Source organism: Mustela putorius, unplaced genomic scaffold (assembly GCF_011764305.1).
Source record: "Mustela putorius furo isolate JIRA1106 unplaced genomic scaffold, ASM1176430v1.1 tig00000596_pilon_pilon_pilon, whole genome shotgun sequence".
Lineage (NCBI taxonomy): Eukaryota > Metazoa > Chordata > Mammalia > Carnivora > Mustelidae > Mustela > Mustela putorius.
The window spans coordinates 4488444-4506044 of NW_025421428.1; the positions used below are offsets into that span (position 1 = coordinate 4488444).

Consider the following 17601-nt stretch of genomic DNA (forward strand, 5'->3'; position numbering starts at 1 on the left):
TCTTCCCAGGGTAGTAGGTATTATTCCACCCCCTCCCCCGCCCCATGATGAAGAAATGGAAGCTCAGGGAAATAACTACCAGGGACGTGCGGCTAGTATGTGACGGAGCTTAAATTACAAAGCCTCAACTTTTAACCATTACTCTGTGTCTTCCCTCGGCGAGCAGTTAACCATTTCAGTATTTGTTCTCTAGTTACAAAATGTTTCTGCATCCCTTATCTAATTCTATCGTCCTGGTAACCCTGGCAAATAGTATTGTCATCTACATTTTTACAGATGAATTTGAGGTCCAGAGAGTTCGACCTAATGCAAGTTGCATATCGAGGAAGTGTTAGAACCAAGACTCTTTTCCAGGTCTTCTCTAACTTAGGTGCCGTTTGCACTACCCAGAATCTGGTCCGACCTTTCATTTTTCAGTTGAGGAAACACAACCTGGGTGGGAGAAATGATTTGACAGAAGTCATATGTTGGTCGTAGAGCTGGCACAAATGCTTTTTGAGTACAGGTGGTTATGAATCTATAGAAGATGATTGGCAGGAGAGAGGAAATAGAAATATTGGGATTCATACCTTGTAGCTCTTAGGCAAAAGCTCTTTCTCTACCTGTTAAAGTGTCTTATCCTCCTTTGGCTATGTCAGGAACATGATTCTATACTACACTTGTGATACTGTGAATAGTCAGATACTATATAGTCAGTTGCTATAAACACCTTTACATGGCCCTGAATTTAGAGAACATACTCTCTATATGTGGAAAATCTGGCAAACCAAGAGATCATCCAAGCACCGTGGGGAAGCAGATCCCAGGACCTTCAGTCTGAGCTTAGATTCCAAATCTTGAACCATAATTGTGACCTTGGGCAAGGACTTACTCTTTCTAGACTTTCATTCATGTATTCATCACTTGTATTCAGTGTCTTCTGTGTTTAGGGACTGTGCTGGGTCCTAGAGGTATGGCAGTGAACAAGACAACTGTGGATCAGTCCTTGTGATGGTTATAGTTGTGGAGGGAATTAGGCAATGATCAGATAACTACGCAAATATTAGCTAATTTTTGTTTAAGTGCTATGAAGAATTGTAGGGTGTTAACAAAAATGGGCTACAGGACATTTGATCTAGTTGGGTTGGAGGATATGGCCAGAGAAGGCATCCTCTGAGAAAGTGATGCTTAAGCTGAAATTTGAAAGAAAAGTGGGAGGTAGTTCATTTAAGAGGTGGGGGAAGATCATTCCAAGCAGATTCAACTTCATAAGTATGTTTGAAGACCTTGAAGCAGAAGGAACATTCTAGGAAATGAAAAATCAGTGTGCTTATGTGTAAAATGTGGGTGGTAATCACAAATAGTTAACAGATAATACATGTGAGAAATGTGAGAATATTAAAAATGTGTGTATTGTAAGCTAATATACAGCCAAATTTGGAGAGGTTGCTGGGACAATGGACAGTGGGCTTTGTATCCCTCATCTAGTTCTTTTTAAAATTAAAATATACCTATGGAAAACAGAAAAAGTCGTTTTGAGCACCCTAACTTCGGAAAAACAGTATGTGCTTCAACTAGTTTTAAAAATTACTTCAACTGTTTGAATAATAATGTTAGTAATTGCTCTGAGTGTTTCACGTATGTTAATAGTATAGTATAGTGGTTAAGAGCACAGATTTAAGCTAAATTGCCTGAAATCTAATCCTGGGCAAATTATTTATCTGTCTTTATTTCTTCATCCGTAGAATGGGTATACTGACAGTACTTATTTCATAGTGGTATCATGAGGTTCAAATGAGTTAATGTATGCATTGTAGCACTTGGAATTGTTTCTGGCACATACTTGTAAGTCTGTAAGTGTTGGCAATTGTTTTGTTATTATTGTTATAATGATCTCTTTAAAGGTTCATTAATATCAGCATGGTAAAAATGGGGTGAAGACTACCTCAGAGAGGCAAAATGATCTACCCAAATTCACAGAGTTAATAAGTGCTGGATTCCAGTTCAACACTGTGTCCAAAGCCCAGGTTCTTCCTGACAGATTTTTTTTCTGAGTATGGGTTAATTTTGTTGGATGCGGCTCCTGTAACAGTTCCTTTCCTTGACTTTAATTCTTCTGTGCCGAACTGTTAATATGCATGTCCTTAAGGTAAAGGGCCCAAGGGACTGCCTTTATTGAACTTCCACTTTGAAATTTCCTGACTTCTGTGCAATTAAAATCTACGCCTAAAACATTTCAGCAATGTGGTTTATTTATAGAGTTGTCTTCCGGTTCACATGAACTGGGTCTGCTTTTGGGTGCTGCATTTTCTGTCAAAGGTTGTTTATTTCTAATCCATTTTGATTTCCTGTTGCTTTGTGGATTGGTATTATGACCTGCAACAGGAACACCAGGAAACCTGTCTTAAATGGAGCAGCCAAATTGAGACCCTGTAGATTAAAAAAAAATAAAAAATAAAAAAAAAACACATTATTATACAGCCATATTTGGATATAAGTGTGGGTTAGGCATTGGCTATATTAGAAAAATCTAGATATAGAAACCTCACTCAGAGCCAAATTTTGTGAACAGTTTTGCCAAAATAGGGCAGAGCTATTAGTTCCATGCCCTTGGATAGTGACAGTCTCTTTGAACCTCAGTTTCTTCATCTGTAAAATGGAGGTCATTACACTTTTTTTTTGTGGCATTATTGGGAGGATTGAGTGAAATACGTACAGGTAAAGCAAGCATCCTAGGTCTGTCTTCAGTTAATAGCAGCTATTGATAATAATGAAAGAAGAGGAAAAGATACTTATTTATTTTTTAATCCAGATTTGTTTTTACTAACTTCATATACTAATCACTGATCTCTAGCATCCCTTGCTATTAAAAATTCCATCAGGAGAAAAAAATTCCATCAGAAGAAATTATTTGCCTTTGCTCTGCTCATTTGCTTTTCTTTTAAGAAATAATGGTAATGATAGTTAGCATTCATTAAGCAGTACCATATTCCTGGCACTGTGCTAGCTGTTTTCCATACACTTACTATTTCATTTTAAGATCAGGATTATTTTTCTCATTTTGCAGATGAGGAAAGTGGTGGCCAGATAGGTGAAGTGAACTGCCCAGAGTTGAAATGTACATCCAGATCTGACTGACTAGACTATCTTGTATAAGGACATGCAAGATTTCTTTATTGTGTCTGACCCTTGTGTGAAAGTCTTTTTGAAAGGAATGGTGATAGTTATCAATGGATACCCTTTTGGAGGCTCCTGCTGTCTGCTGAGCACTGTGCCAATTTTTTAAAAAAAAGATTTTACTTATTTTGACAGAGGGACACAGGGAGAGAGGGCACACAAGCAGGAGGAGTGGGAGAAGCAGGCTTCCTGCTGAGCGGGGTCCTCAGTGTGGGGCTTGAAGCCAGGATCCTGGGACCACGACCTGGAGCCAAAGGCAGCTGCTTAAAGACTGAGCCATCCAGGTGCCCCACTGTGCCGATTATTTTACCTGCATAAACTCATTTATTCTTCTCTACCCTAAGAAATAACTTTAATTGGGCATCTGGGTCGCTCAGTGGGTTAAAGCCTCTGCCTTCAGCTCGGATCATGGTCCCAGGGTCCTGAGATCGAGCCCCACATCAGGCTCTCTGCTCAGCGGAGAGCCTGCTTCCTCCTCTCTCTCTGCCTGCCTCTCTGTCTACTTGTGATCTCTATCTGTCAAATAAATAAATGAAGTCTTTTAAAAAATAGAGAAATAACTATAATTATTCCCTCTTTACAGTTGAGGAAATCGAGGTGCAGAGTTAGGGGCATTTAGTCAATGATGGAGCTGGGATTGGATTCCAGGTCTTTCTGGCCACAGAGCACATGCTCTAATTTAGTTCTACAGCATCAACATTTAGGATAGGATTTTCTTTGTTGTTGTTGTGTTTTAATGAGGTGTGGGATGGATTTTCAAAGATAGTAGCTCCCAGGTATTTGATGGGAACTGTTCTTGGTTTTAACTGAGTGATAGCCAGATCCCTGGCAGATGCTAGCTGTACATTAGATAGATGCTAGCATCTTTTCATGCTCAGACCTTAGATGTATAATGTGTAACTTGTGTTAACACAGAGGAGGGTGGCATTTTCCAGAGCTCCAATTCTGTAACATGGGAGACCTCAAACCTCAACTGTGCTTCAGACTCACATTAAAGTAAAGTGCATTCTAATTGGTAATCAGTGCATAAGGAACCAAAGAAAATTTTAATTAAATGCTGTCGTGTGAATTTTCCAGTCATTTTATGCCTGTTGAAATGATTTTTTTTTAATTCAAAGTCCTCTTTCAGTGCTCTGCCCTGTGTCTTTATAATATAACTTTATCAAGATTTTTTGCCTTTTCTCTTGTAAGGGTTTAATTAGCATCATTAAAGATTTCGTCTGTTGCACATTTGTTTCCTCTGTACTCTAAGAGGCATTTCTACTTTCCCAAGTAGAAAGAGTACAGTAGAAAGAGTCTGATGATTTGGAGTCTTACAGACTGTGGGCAAGTTACTTAAATTTCTGTGAGCCTCAATCTCTTCATCCTGTAATATGGGGCTCATCATATTTCCTTGGGATGGCTATTGGGAGGAGATAATATATGTAAATTGCCTAGCACATAGCTCAGTTTGTAGGGGTTGCTTGATAATTGGTACAGATTACTTTCTGAAGTTGTAATACAGTCTGTTTTACTTAGATCTCTTTTTTGTCTTACTCTTTTTAGTGAATGTTCACAAGGATCGTCTTCAGTCATGGCCTTGGGTTTAAGGTGCTTCCGCTTGGTCCACCCTGTCTTTTGTAACTCCCTTGCAGCCTGGACCAGACCTGTTTCAGAAGGGACACTGAAGACAGCGAGTGGAAGACAAAATGACTGTGGGCAATCCATGGCCCCCCCGGCTGTACCAATCCGTCATTTTGCTACCAAGAAAGCCAAAGGTAGAGATATATGACGTCTTCACCGCTTTCTTACATTTAGCCCTTGAACTGTCATAGCTGGAAAGGATGTCGGGTACTGGATTTCTCCCCTTGTGGAAGAATGAGGAGATGGTGTCTCAGTTCAGTGGATCAGATTAAGAGATTATCAGAGTGACAGAGACAGTGGTAGAACTGAAGGTCTGTTCAGTCATTACCATGCTGCGTCCTATGTTACCATTGCTTAGAAAGTGTCTGATTTCCTTCTTTTAGTTTTAGAATTAGAGATGTAAGTGCCAAGCGAATCAGACTATTTGTGGCAGAGATCAACGTGTTTTCTCCTTATAGCAAGACCTATGTTGGAAGTAAAATTAAAACCAGAAGTTTGTTGGGTGAGGAGATATTAGAGCCGTGGATTTAGATGGATGATCTTAATGGTTTGTGTCATCCAAGAATGAGACTTTGATATACCGCAGGTCTCAGCTTAAATGGCGTTTCCTCATGGAAGCCCTCTCTGACCTCTCAGACTGGGTCAGGTCCCTTGTTACGTGCACTCATACACACGGTTATTTTACCTCTGACGGCCTTAGCACAGCCCTTAAATTAATCAATTAATTGTAAGATTAATTATTATTTGTTATATGTCTTCTATGCCAGACTTTATGAGGATAGGGTCTGTATCTTGTTTAGTACCTAACAGGGCCCGACGCGTAGTATGGATCAAAAGATGTTGAATGAATGGAGTGACAGAAAATTGTCAGGCACACCTGCTTTTTTGTAGTGGTGGGTCAGGGCATCCGTTCCCAAGGATGGGGCTGGAAATACACTGCTCAGTATTTTTTCTGCTGGCTTTCCTTTTATCATTTCTTATGGACCTTCCCTTTTCTACTAGTAGGAAAATGAAGTTGCTGAAAGAGCATTAATACTTAGAAGACTTACATTCTATTAACAGTGATAGTGGCAACAACTTTTAATCTGTATGTTGTGCCAATTTTTTTTTTAATTCTCGTGTTTAATAAGTTGATCTTTATCCAGTGAAAGAATTAGAATTATCCAGTGAAGAAATTTTTGTAGTTAATCTGGTGAAGTACAGATCTCCCCGTTTACAAATGAGGAAGCCGAGATGCCTTTGTAAGTTGCTTGTCCCTGGTCACATGTAGTTCACGGCAGAACTGGAAACGGAGGGCTTCAGGTGCACACAGTATCCCATGCATTAGCAACAACGCATAAACATCATCTTTTCAACTTTAATTGGCTATATTCAGTTTTTATCTTTTTTGATTGCCTCTTCAAATAAAAAGTCAGTGGCTTGACATTTTCTTTCAGGTTTATTGGGTTCTTTCTGTGTTAGCAATGAGAGTTCTTTGTTGATTATATGTGTCACAGCTGTCTGCTTTGTTTTTTACTTAATGATATCTTTTGTTGAGCGTAAGTTTCTATATGGTCATATTTTTTAGTCCTTTTCTGTATCACTTGTACTTTTTTGTCTTAATTAATAAATCTTTACCTATCCAATGTCCTAAAGCTATTCTTCTATATTTTCTTCTAAATATTTTTAAGATTTTTTACTTTTCATGGGTTTTTAATCCATATGGAATTTATTGCTGAATATGTTGTGAGGTTGGGAATCTAGTTTTAAGTTTCTCTTCTATAATGGGTAGTTAAGTTGTGTCAATATCAGGTACTGATTAACCCTTTCTTTCCTTCTGTGTAGCATGTCAGGTTTCTTTTATGTATTTTATTTCTGAGCACATAATTTTGTCTCCCTACACTAAATTCCTTCCTAAATTCTTGAATCACTGTCATAATATCGAATCTGGTAGTACAAAACTTTTCCTTCACCATATCCACACACTTTTTCATTTTCTTCTTTCTGGCCTTTTGTTCTTATATATGAAATTTATAATCATATTGTGAGTTTTTCTCTATAGAGATTTTACACATTTCTTTTATCAGGTGTATTTCTGGGGTATCATCATTTTGGTCACATGTATATTTTTAAAGTAATTTTTTGAGTTATATATGTAGGAAAGTACGTTCTTAACTTGCAAGTGGTTACAGTTCAGAGAATTCTCATCAAGTGAACACAGCCTTGTAACCATCACCCACATCAAGATATAGAACATCACTCATACTCTGGAAGCTTCCCGCATGTCCCTTTCGGTTGTCACCCTTCAAAAGGGTAACGTTTTATTGACTTTAGCACTGTAGATTAGATTCACCCTTTTTGAACTCAGTATGACTTCTTGTGTGTCTGCCTTCCTTTGGTAACAGTCTGAGATTTATCCCTGCTGTTGCATGTGGTAGTTGTTTGTGCATTTTTCTTTCTTTACGGTATCGTAGTGAATGCTTATATCACAACTTATGTATGCTTTCTGTAGTTGATGGGCGTTTGGGTTGCTTCCAGTTTTCAACTAAAATAAATGCTACTGTGAACATGCCTGTATGTGGATTTTGGTGCCCATATGCATACCTTTTTGGAGTCTGAGTCTTTGAGGATACCTGTATTCAGTTTCTATACATAGAGTTCTCCAAAATGGTTGGGCCAGTGTACACTCCTACCAAAAATGTTGTAGCTTTCTCTTTGCTCCACATACTCATGAACACTTGGAATATAGTAAGTCTTTATATTTCTAGCCGTTCTGATGGGTGTGCAGTTAATATCCCATTGTGGTTTTAATTTGTAGCTTCTTTTTTTTTTTTAAAGATTTTATTTATTTGACAGAGAGAAAGAGATCACAAATAGGCAGAGAGACAGACAGAGAGAGAGATGAGGAGAAGCAGGCTCCCTGCTGAGCAGAGAGCCCCATGCGGGACTCGATCCCAGGCCCCTGGGACCATGACCTGAGCCGAAGGCAGAGGCTCAACCCACTGAGCCACCCAGGTGCCCCTAATTTGTAGCTTCTTGATGGATAATGATGTGAGCACTTTTATGTTTATTGGCTCTTTGTTTATCCTCTTTCCAGTCTTTTGCCCATTAAAAAAATGGATTTGTAGGAGTTCTAATATATTCTAAAGGTAAGACTTCTGTCATGCATACGTATTGCTGGTAGGCTTGCCTTTTCACTCTTTTAATGGTGTTTTTTGATTAACAAAAGTTTTCAATTTTAATGTCCAATTTGTCATTTTTTTCCTTTAGGTATAGTGCTTTTTTTTTTTTCTATTTTTTATTTTTTTAACAATTTTTTTTTAGATTTTATTTATTTATTTGACAGTTAGAGATTACAAGTAGGCAGAGAGGCAGGCAGAGAGAGAGGCAGAAGCAGTCTTTCCACAGAGCAGAGAGCCCAATGTGGGCTCAATCCCAGGACTCTGAGATCACGATCTGAGCTGAAGGCAGAGGCTTTAACCCACTGAGCCACCCAGGCACCCCTTTTTTTTCTGTTTTAGAAAAATTTCCCTACCTTTGAAATACTTTTTTATTAGATCTATTTTATATTCTTTTGGATTTTTTATGTAATTATAATATCTGTAAATAATGATAACTTTGTTTTTCCCTTTCTAATCCATATACCTTTTCTTTCTCTCCTTCCCTTTCTCCCTCCCCAACTGCATTAACTTAAGAACTCGAATATAATTTGAATAAACATGACTGATGATAGTAGGTAGGCATCCTTATTATATTTCTGACTCTATCAGGAACACTTCTCATATGTTAACATCAAGAATTACGTTTGTTCCATAAGAGACTCTTAATCTCACAAAACAAACAGAGGGTTGCTGGAGGGGGGGTAGGGAGAGGGTGGTTGGGTTATGGACATTGGGGAGGGTATGTGCTATAGTGATTGCTGTGAAGTGTGTAAACCTGGCGATTCACAGACCTATACCCCTGGGGCTAATAATACATTGTATGTTAATTTAAAAAATTATATATATAAAAGAATTATGTTTGCTTATTTTTTAGTAGTTTCTTTTAAAGTAAATATCTTCTGTCCCTGTCTTGTTAAGAATCTTTTATGAATGAGTATTTTTATCAAATGCTTTTACTGCATTTATTGAGTTGCTCATCTTTTTTTAAAAATTTTTAATATGTTAATGAGGTGACTCAATATCAGTAGTTTTTCTGTTGTTAAACCACTTTTTCTTTTTTGGTATGAGGTCTGCTTGCTTTTGATACATAATTTGTATGTACATTGCTTGATACGTAATCTATATGTACATTGTTGGATTTGGTTTGCTAATATTAATTTAGGGTTTTTGAGTCTATACTTTTAATTGAAATTAGCCTTAATGTAACTCTCTGATATTGATGGGCATAACTTTCTTGCATTATCCTTGTCCGGTTTTGGTATCAAGACTATATTAGTCTCATAATGTGAGTTGGGGAGTATGTCATCTCTGTCTCTGTGTCTCTGTGATCAGACATCTCAGTGGATGGTCTGATAAGGTTAGGATTAATTGGTTCTTTACATGATTGGTAGAATGTGCCTGTGAAATCATCTGGACCTGGTCTTACATGCAGATAGACTTTATTTTTATTTATTTATTTTTTTGTAGACAGACTTTAAATTAAAGATTCAGTTTCTTTAATGATTATGATGCTGCTTAGATTTTCTCTTTTTTTCTTGAGTTAGTTTTAGTAAATTCTATATTTTTAGGAAATTTTTCATTATTTTAAGTTTTCAGAGTTTTTGGCATAACGTTGTCCATAATAGTCACTTAAGATTCTTAAAATCTCTAATGTTTTGATAACTGTCTCCTCCTTTTCTTTCTTAATATTGATTTGTCTACTTTCCTTTTAAGTTTGTTTGTTTCATAAGTCTTATAAAGAAGAGCTTTTAATTTTGGTGATCTCTCTTTTCTTAGTATTATTGATTTCTGTCCTTTATTGTTTATTTTCTTCCATGTCCTTCTTTTTCTATCCTTTGAACTGGACAGTCCATTAATTTTCAACCTTTGTTCTTTTCTTATAAGCATCTACAGCTATAAACTTCTACCTAAATACAACTTCAGGTGCCTCCTAGGAGTTTTAGGTATATATTATTTTTATTGTCTTTTTCTAAATATTTTAAATTTTCATTAGGCATTTCTGTAGTCCATGAGTTATTTGGAAGTGTTTAAAATTTTTCAAACATATGCTCTTTGGAGAGTTAGTTTAATCCCACTGTGATCAGAGAATGTGTCCTATATAATATAGATTCTTTGATTTTTATTGAGATTTGCTTTATGGTCTAGAACATGGTCTTTTTGTATAAAGTTCATGTGTGCTTAAGAAGAATGTGTATTCTAGGGGCGCCTGGGTGGCTCAGTGGGTTGGGCCTCTTCCTTTGGCTCAGGGCGTGATCTCAGGGTCCTGGGATCGAGCCCCGCATCCGGCTCTCTGCTCAGTGGTGAGCCTGCTTCCCCCTCTCTCTGCCTGCCTCTCTGCCTACTTGTGATCTCTCTCTCTCTCTCTCTCCGTCAAATAAATAAATAAAATCTTAAAAAAAAAAAAGAATGTGTATTCTTTTATTGCTGGGTACAGGATTGTATATATAACAATTAGATTGAGTTGGCTAATTTTGTTTATCATATTTTCCATTTACTTAATTTATCAGTTACGAAGAAAGGTATTTTGGATGTCCTTGTATGATTGTAGATTCATCAGTTTCTCCTTTTCGTTCCGTTAATTTTGAGGCTATGTTATGGGGGTATATTTAAGCTCAGAATTGTAATATCTTTCTGGTGAATTGTTTTTACTGTCATTATGAGATGGTCTTCATTTTTCTAATAATGCATTTTGTCTTAAAATCTATTTTTAGGTGTTAATATCATTGCACCAGCATTCTTTTGTTTAATATTATACAGAGTTATCATTTTTCCATTCCCGTATATTAAACTTTCTATAATCTCATGTTTTTGTAAAACCGCTTACTGAGAATCTCTAACTTTTAAGTGATATTCTTGGTCTGTTTATATTTATTGTGATTACTGAATATTTGTGTATCTGTCATTTTATTTTGTACTTTATCATAGTTTTCTTCATTTCTTTTTTCCCCTGTTTTCTGTCAAATTAATCAAATTTCTTTACTTCTCTTTTTTCATTTCTGCTGAGTTAGAAGTTGTGCATCTTATTTCTTATTGTTTTAATAGTTACCCTTAATTTCTGTTTTTAAAGAAATTAAAAAGCACCCATAGAAAAGTATAGCTGTCATAGGAAAAAGCTTGATAATTTTCACAAACTGAAAACACCTGTGTAATCAGCACCCAGATCAAGAGCTAGAACATTTCTAGCATGTCAAAAGTCCCCTTTATGCTCCCTTTAGTAAATTCCTGCCTTCTACTTCTGGCGGGTAACTATCATTCTGACTTCTAATGGTACAGATTAGTTTTGTCTCTTGTACTGTATATTCTTGTATCTGGCTTTTGTACTGCACACTCTGTATTCTGGCATCTTTGCTGAACATTATGTTTGTGAGAATCACTTTCTTCTGTGTAGTTGTAGATCTTTCTCATGGCTGTATACTGTTTCACTCATATTATCCATTCCTAATATTGATAGGCATAACTTAAAATTTTTAACTTAAAAAAATTTTTTTTAAAGATTTTATTTATTTATTTGTCAGAGAGAGAGAGAGAGAGAAAGAGAGCATGCGCACAAGCAGGCAGAGTGGCAAGGAGAGGCAGAGAGAGAAGCAGGCTCCCCGCTGAGCAAGGAGCCTGATGTGGGACTCGATCCCAGGACCCTGGGATCATGACCTGATCCGAAAGCAGCGGCTTAACCTGCTGAGCCACCCAGGCACCCCTTAACTTAAAATTTTTAATGTGCATTCTTAGTTTTAAAAAAAATCTGAAGTTGCAGATACCGTTTCCATTGTTTCTAGCTCCTATTGTTGTTCTTTGAAAGTATGCTGTTATTCTGAATTTTGATCCTTTATGGATCACTTGTCTTTTATCTTGGCTGTTTTCAGGACCTCTTTGTCCTTGGTTTTCTGCACTCACAGAAATGTCTAGGTATGAATTTTATTATCCTCTTTGGAACCTGTATTTCTGAAACTGAAGATTCTCATCTTTCATCAGTTCTGAAAATTCTAAGCCATTATTCTGTTAAGAGCAATAAGGTTTCAAGCATGGTAACACAAGCAAGTAACATGTCTTTAAAAAATCACTCTGCTGCTATTTGCTGGTTGGTATTTGGGGGAAGTATTTAAATGATTTGTGTTGTAGATTTCTCATCTCATCTCCCTGTACAAGGGGAACAATAATAATCTCTGTTCTTCCTAACTCTGGGAGCTGCTCTTACTCTTTAATAGAAGAATGTACTTTAACTCGCATTGTAGATTATAATGTGCTGTACAAATGTCACAGGATTTAGCCCACTGTAGATGTTCAATAAAATTTGTTATGAATGAATCCCAATAAATGTTTGTTGAGTAGTTAATGAGTATAGGCTAGTATTACTTAATATTTTTATTCTTTTTTCCCTTTACTCACCTTCCCTGAAGAAAGGCAGGAATATTTGTTCTACTCATGGAAGTGATCTATATATATATAGAACATATATGAAAAATCACCGTGGTGGCTTAGGCATAAAATTGAATTTTAAATTCAGCCCCCACTGCTGTTGATTTTCTGAACTCTAAGCCATTATTTTTACCACTGGTGGTGTTTAATGTTTGTTAACTACTGTTGTTCGTTTTGTCTATCCCAGCTGTCAGATACTTTGCATATCCTGTCTTAGTATTAATTTTAAAATGAATTAATGTATTTTCTGTGTCTCCAATTAGATTTTTCAGAGACAATCTAATGGGAAGTTCATGGGTTTAAAATAGGCAGATCTGGGACCAAATCTTGGCTTTACTATTTCATGACTTTTTGGAATTAGGCAAGTCACTTTACCTTCCTCATCTTCTGTTTATTTTTCTGAAAAATAAGGAATTCGTTTATGGAGTGACTTCTATATGGATAGTGCTCTTTTAGGTACTTGAATTACTGAATTTGTATCATAGCAACCCAGCAATATAGGTATTATTCCTGTTTTACAGGCAAGAAACCTGATACTCAGGACAGTAGAGTAACTTGCCCAAAGTCATAAAACTGGTATGCATCACAGCCAGGATTTTCACCTGAGGTGTTTCATTTAAAGCTTGTACCTTCACCATTATCTTCGAAAGTGATTAGCACAGTGCTGGGTATGTAGTGGGCAATCAGTGTAGGCTCTTTTTTTTTTTTTTTTTAGGGCATTGATAATGTACAATTTTTTAACACTTGGCATTTTCCTCTGCACTTAGTGACACTTCTTCACTAATTGTTTATTGTCTCTGTTTATGCTGCTGTTCTTTTATTCACTAATTGTTGACTTCCTAGCCAAAGGGAAAGGACAGTTCCAAACCAGAGTGAATCTTAATGCTGCCTTGGTTGAGGATATAATCAGCTTGGAAGAGGTGGATGAAGAAATGAAGTCCGTGATGGAAGCACTCAAAGACAATTTCAATAAGACTGTCAATATAAGGACCTCACCAGGTTAGTGGCTGAACCAGTGTTTTGCAGAGGGACATAGTATAAAGATCATGGCTTTGGCAGAGCTGGGTTTCAGTTCTAGTCTTGTTTCTTACTGGTGACCATGGGCAGTTACTTTACTTTTCTGGTCCTGAGTTTCCTTGTCTAATTCCCACTTTATAGCTTTGGGGTGGGTATTAAAATAAATGAGGTAACATACGGAATGGTTGGAACACAGTGCCTGGCTCATAGTTAACACTACTTTATTCATCCATTCAGCAAATATTTGTCTGCTGTGAACTAAGTATTGTGCTGGTACACAGTGGTGAACAAAAAATAGGCATTGTCTTCGCTGTCATGGAATTGCACTCTCAAAAAATGAGGGTTTTATTAGGATTATACTATCTAAGCACTTCTAGGTATGTAATCTCAAAGTAGCTGACATCGATGGTCGAATTTTGTAATGTGTCCTATTTGGCCCTTCCTATCCCTTACTGGGAACCAAGTGGCTGCAAACCTATCCATCTGAGGCATTTCTGTACCCCTGAGCTTGACCAGGAAGATTCCGTTCGGGTTAATAACTTCCTGAAAGTGGCTTTTCTAAGTGGGAAATGTCAGAACTGTCTAGGAGAACTGTTTGCAGATGTGATGGAAGAAGTGAGTTGTCAGCTAATGGTGCAGGCAGGCAGGAAAAATCCAATTGCTGTTAAATTGGCCTTTTGGAAATTGTCATCATCCTAGAGTCAAGCCTGAGACCCCCTCTGAGGGTGTCTCTGGGAGCTTGGGCTGCTGCTACTCACACCTTGCTTGGGATTGTTCTTAAGGAAACTAGAAAATATTTCGTGAACTTGTTCTTAATAAAACCAAGTGAATAATATACAGCTCCATTTGTAAACACTAGCAGAAACACACGGAGTTCAGGGAGACGAGATCCTATGTGAAATCAGAAGACCATTCCGTCATTTGTCAACCTTTGGACTGGGGCATTTCTGCCTTTGCTGACAGTAGAGCGTGCCATTCAATCTCTCCCAACTGTTTATTTTAAACTTGCTTATTATTTTAGGTATGAAACTGATAAAGTGCTTTGTCTCCCCTGTGCTTTCTGGCCTGTTAACATTCTGCAGCCGAAACCAGAGAGCAGTTTGAGAGGAGCTCAGGGAGAAATGTGATACTTAAAATTAGCCAGCAAGCTCCACTCTTGTTGAACTTAAAAAGATGATGGGCCTGCAAAGAGGTTGGGAGTGTAATTTGTTAAATGTTAACCTCTGAGAAAATGAGTGGCAGGAATGAGGCTGAGGGAGATTCTCGCTGGGGACAGATTGAGGGAAAAGGATTTGATGCATTATGTCGATATGGATTTAGGGAACGGGAACCACCGCAATTGCATACTGAAAAGCCCATGTTGCAAGTTCTGTGGCAAAGGATCTTATGGCAAATCAGGAAGGCTGAGTTAAGATCCGTTTTCAAAAGGCCTCCCGTTGGTATTTCCTCTTTGCCTCCTTCTCTTCAGGGTTATGTTTGTGTAACGTTCTCTGTAGAACTTGGGGCTGTGAAGAGACCGGGTGAAACTGAACTTAGCCAGTCTTTCCCGTGCCAGATTCTTCCATATCCTCTTTCATTACTATCTGAGCCAGCAGGCACTTTTCCTTTCACACCTCCATCCGTCTACCAGCGATTTCTATCTCCAAGGTAGTTGATTGCTTTTAATAGTTGTCTAGATATAGATTTATCTACGTGTTTGTTCTCACACTTTTCCATTCCTTTGTCCATTTACACACTCATGTACTCACAAGAACATTATTGAGCACTTACGCCGTGCTGATTAATCGGTGCTGTAGACAGAGAAAGAAAAGATATTGTTCCCACTTTCCAAGAGCCTAGAGCCTAGTGTGAAGGGAGAGACAAGTAAACCAACATGGAGAAAACCATATAGCAAAGTAGAATGGTGAAGACCATGTAGAGTTAGCTAGACGAGGCTCCGTTATTAAGAGCTGTTGTGATCTTGAGCAAGATACTGTTTGGTGCTCAGTTTTCTCATCCAAAAAATAGTGGTATGATTCATAGTGTTACTGTGATAACCAAAGCAAAGAAATTATGGAAAGCATTCAGCACAATGTCTTGCTTATAGGAAGTATTCAGCAAATACTGATTATTATAGAAGAGTGCATAGGGTCCTTGGGAGCTCATAAGTTCCCGATTTGTAATTGGTCAGTTAAGATTTCTGAGATTGGATGCTGTTACAGCTGAATGTTAAAGAAGGAGCCCGAGTTATCTGAATAGAGAAGGACATTCTGAATAGAAAGAAAAATGTATTCTCAGAGTCCTGAGGCAAGAAAGAGCAAACTGTATTAAAGAAATTGAAAGTAGGTTGGTTTGGTTAATACTTACGAGAAAGTCAAGAAATAACTTAACATTTATTGGGTGTTTGTAAATGCCAGGACACAGTTACAAGTGCTTCTCAGAAACTCTTAACGGAATCCTCATTAAAAACACTATGAGAGAAGTACAACTTTTATGCCCCATTTAGAGTTCAGGAAACCGGTGCCAAAAGGTTGAGGGATCTGCCCAGTGTCAGATAATCAGGAGATGGCAGAGTTGGTATTTGAACCCTGATCACTGGTCTTCAGAATCATGGAGACTTTTACCGTTATACATAGTGAACTCTTCCAGATTGAGGTCAGTGGTATCAACAACCTCCTATCTTGCAATGACATTGAATCTGGTTGAATATTTCAAATCGGATCTTTGGGCCATAGTAAACTAGTGCATTATTGTAGCAACAGCTTGCTGGGACAACCCAGTTTGTCAAAAAGGACCTCTCCCCACCTTTGTCTTTGTGTCTTGGAATGAACCATTCATGGTTGGCTACCCTGGTGGTTGGCAAGGAAGTCCTCATTCTGTCAACATTTCCGAGCTCTTTCCATCATGTGACACTGCTGCTCCTACAAAAGCCCCTTGAATGGTATTGCCACTTTGATAAGGGACCCCAGAATATTTGTTGAATTTGAATTAGGTGGGGACTTAGATATGGGGCTTTTAATTGAAGTCCTGAATTCTAAAACCCTGTGACTTTTCTTCTAGGATCCCTTGATCATATCACTGTGGTAACTGCTGATGGGAAGCTTGCTTTAAACCAGATTGGCCAGATCTCCATGAAGTCTCCACAACTGATTTTGGTGAATATGGCCAGCTTCCCAGAGGTGAGGTGGTTTTGCCAAAAAGCGTTCTTCTTCATGGTCTCTTTTGGAGTAGAGGAGGGTGGGTCAAGTTAGGAGGAAGTATTCCCTCCAGCTTGGGATGAAACAAGAGAGAAAGCATAAAAAAGGGAATTTAAGGATTTAAGGAAAAGCTCTCTTCCTGTTTCTAAATTCCTTTTCTGTTCAATTCAAACACTAAAAGGCGAGACAAGTAATCTGAATACTGAAACAGGCTCCATCAAAGAAAGACAGTAGTGGCGATACAGTGATTGGCACTTAGCCAGATGGAAGGGGCTGGGGTAAATGAGAATGCCTGTGCCCTGTCTGAAGGGAGCAGCCTCTGCCTGCCTCATGCTGATGGTGACCAGGCAGAAATGTAGACCAGGCCATCAGTGTTACCAGATATTAAGGTTTTTATTTCTAGAAGAAGTCAGTAACTCAAATTTCAATGAGGTCTTTGTTAAATATTGATAAACTGATTCACTTTTTTTTTTTTTAAAGACTATGAGACAGAACATATTCATGGGCCAGATTTGGCTTATGGGCCCCCAGTTTGTGACCTTCACATTACCATTTGGAGCAGACCTTCTGGAATTCATATTCCTTTCAAACTGGACTGGTCATTGTAGAATTGCAGAGCTTCCAAGGTTGAGGATGGGTTGCAGTAGATCACTGCAACCTTGAGGCTATGATTTGAAGTTTAGTTGAGGAAGATAAATGGGCTTGTCCTTGTTCGTCCAGTAGGAATTGACCTGGACTGGGAGTTCTGGAGAACCTGGAGCCCAATCCCACCTCTCCCTCCAACTGACCTCCATTTTCTAATCTGTTAATAAGAGGTAAAGGAATCTGAGGTCCCCTCCTCTTCCCATGGTCTCTTTTAGTAGTTCTGTTCCAGAGACCAAAGTGGAAGCTGTTGGATTTAACAAACTGGGTTAAAGGTATGAGTAAGGGAAAGCCCTTGCTATGAACAGACTGTTTCAAATCAGAAGGCTACTGTAGCTTATGTTCCAGGCACACTTGGGTGGGGGCTGTTATCATTCCCCCATTCCGTTTTCCATACTGCAACCAGAGTGAACTTTCAAAAGTATATATTAGAT

The 17601-nt window shown here is 38.0% G+C and overlaps 1 protein-coding gene across 3 annotated transcripts in view; it reads left to right on the forward strand.

Annotated features, from left to right (window-relative positions):
• MRRF (mitochondrial ribosome recycling factor) overlaps positions 1-17601 on the forward strand; it is a 52976-nt gene that overhangs the window by 487 nt on the left and 34888 nt on the right. For all 3 annotated transcript variants that reach the window (XM_004775575.3, XM_013047376.2, XM_045082359.1), the window contains exons 2-4: positions 4702-4913; positions 13176-13331; positions 16389-16507. In XM_004775575.3, coding sequence (XP_004775632.1) covers positions 4702-4913; positions 13176-13331; positions 16389-16507 — 487 coding nt within the window. The remainder of the gene's footprint in view (positions 1-4701; positions 4914-13175; positions 13332-16388; positions 16508-17601) is intronic.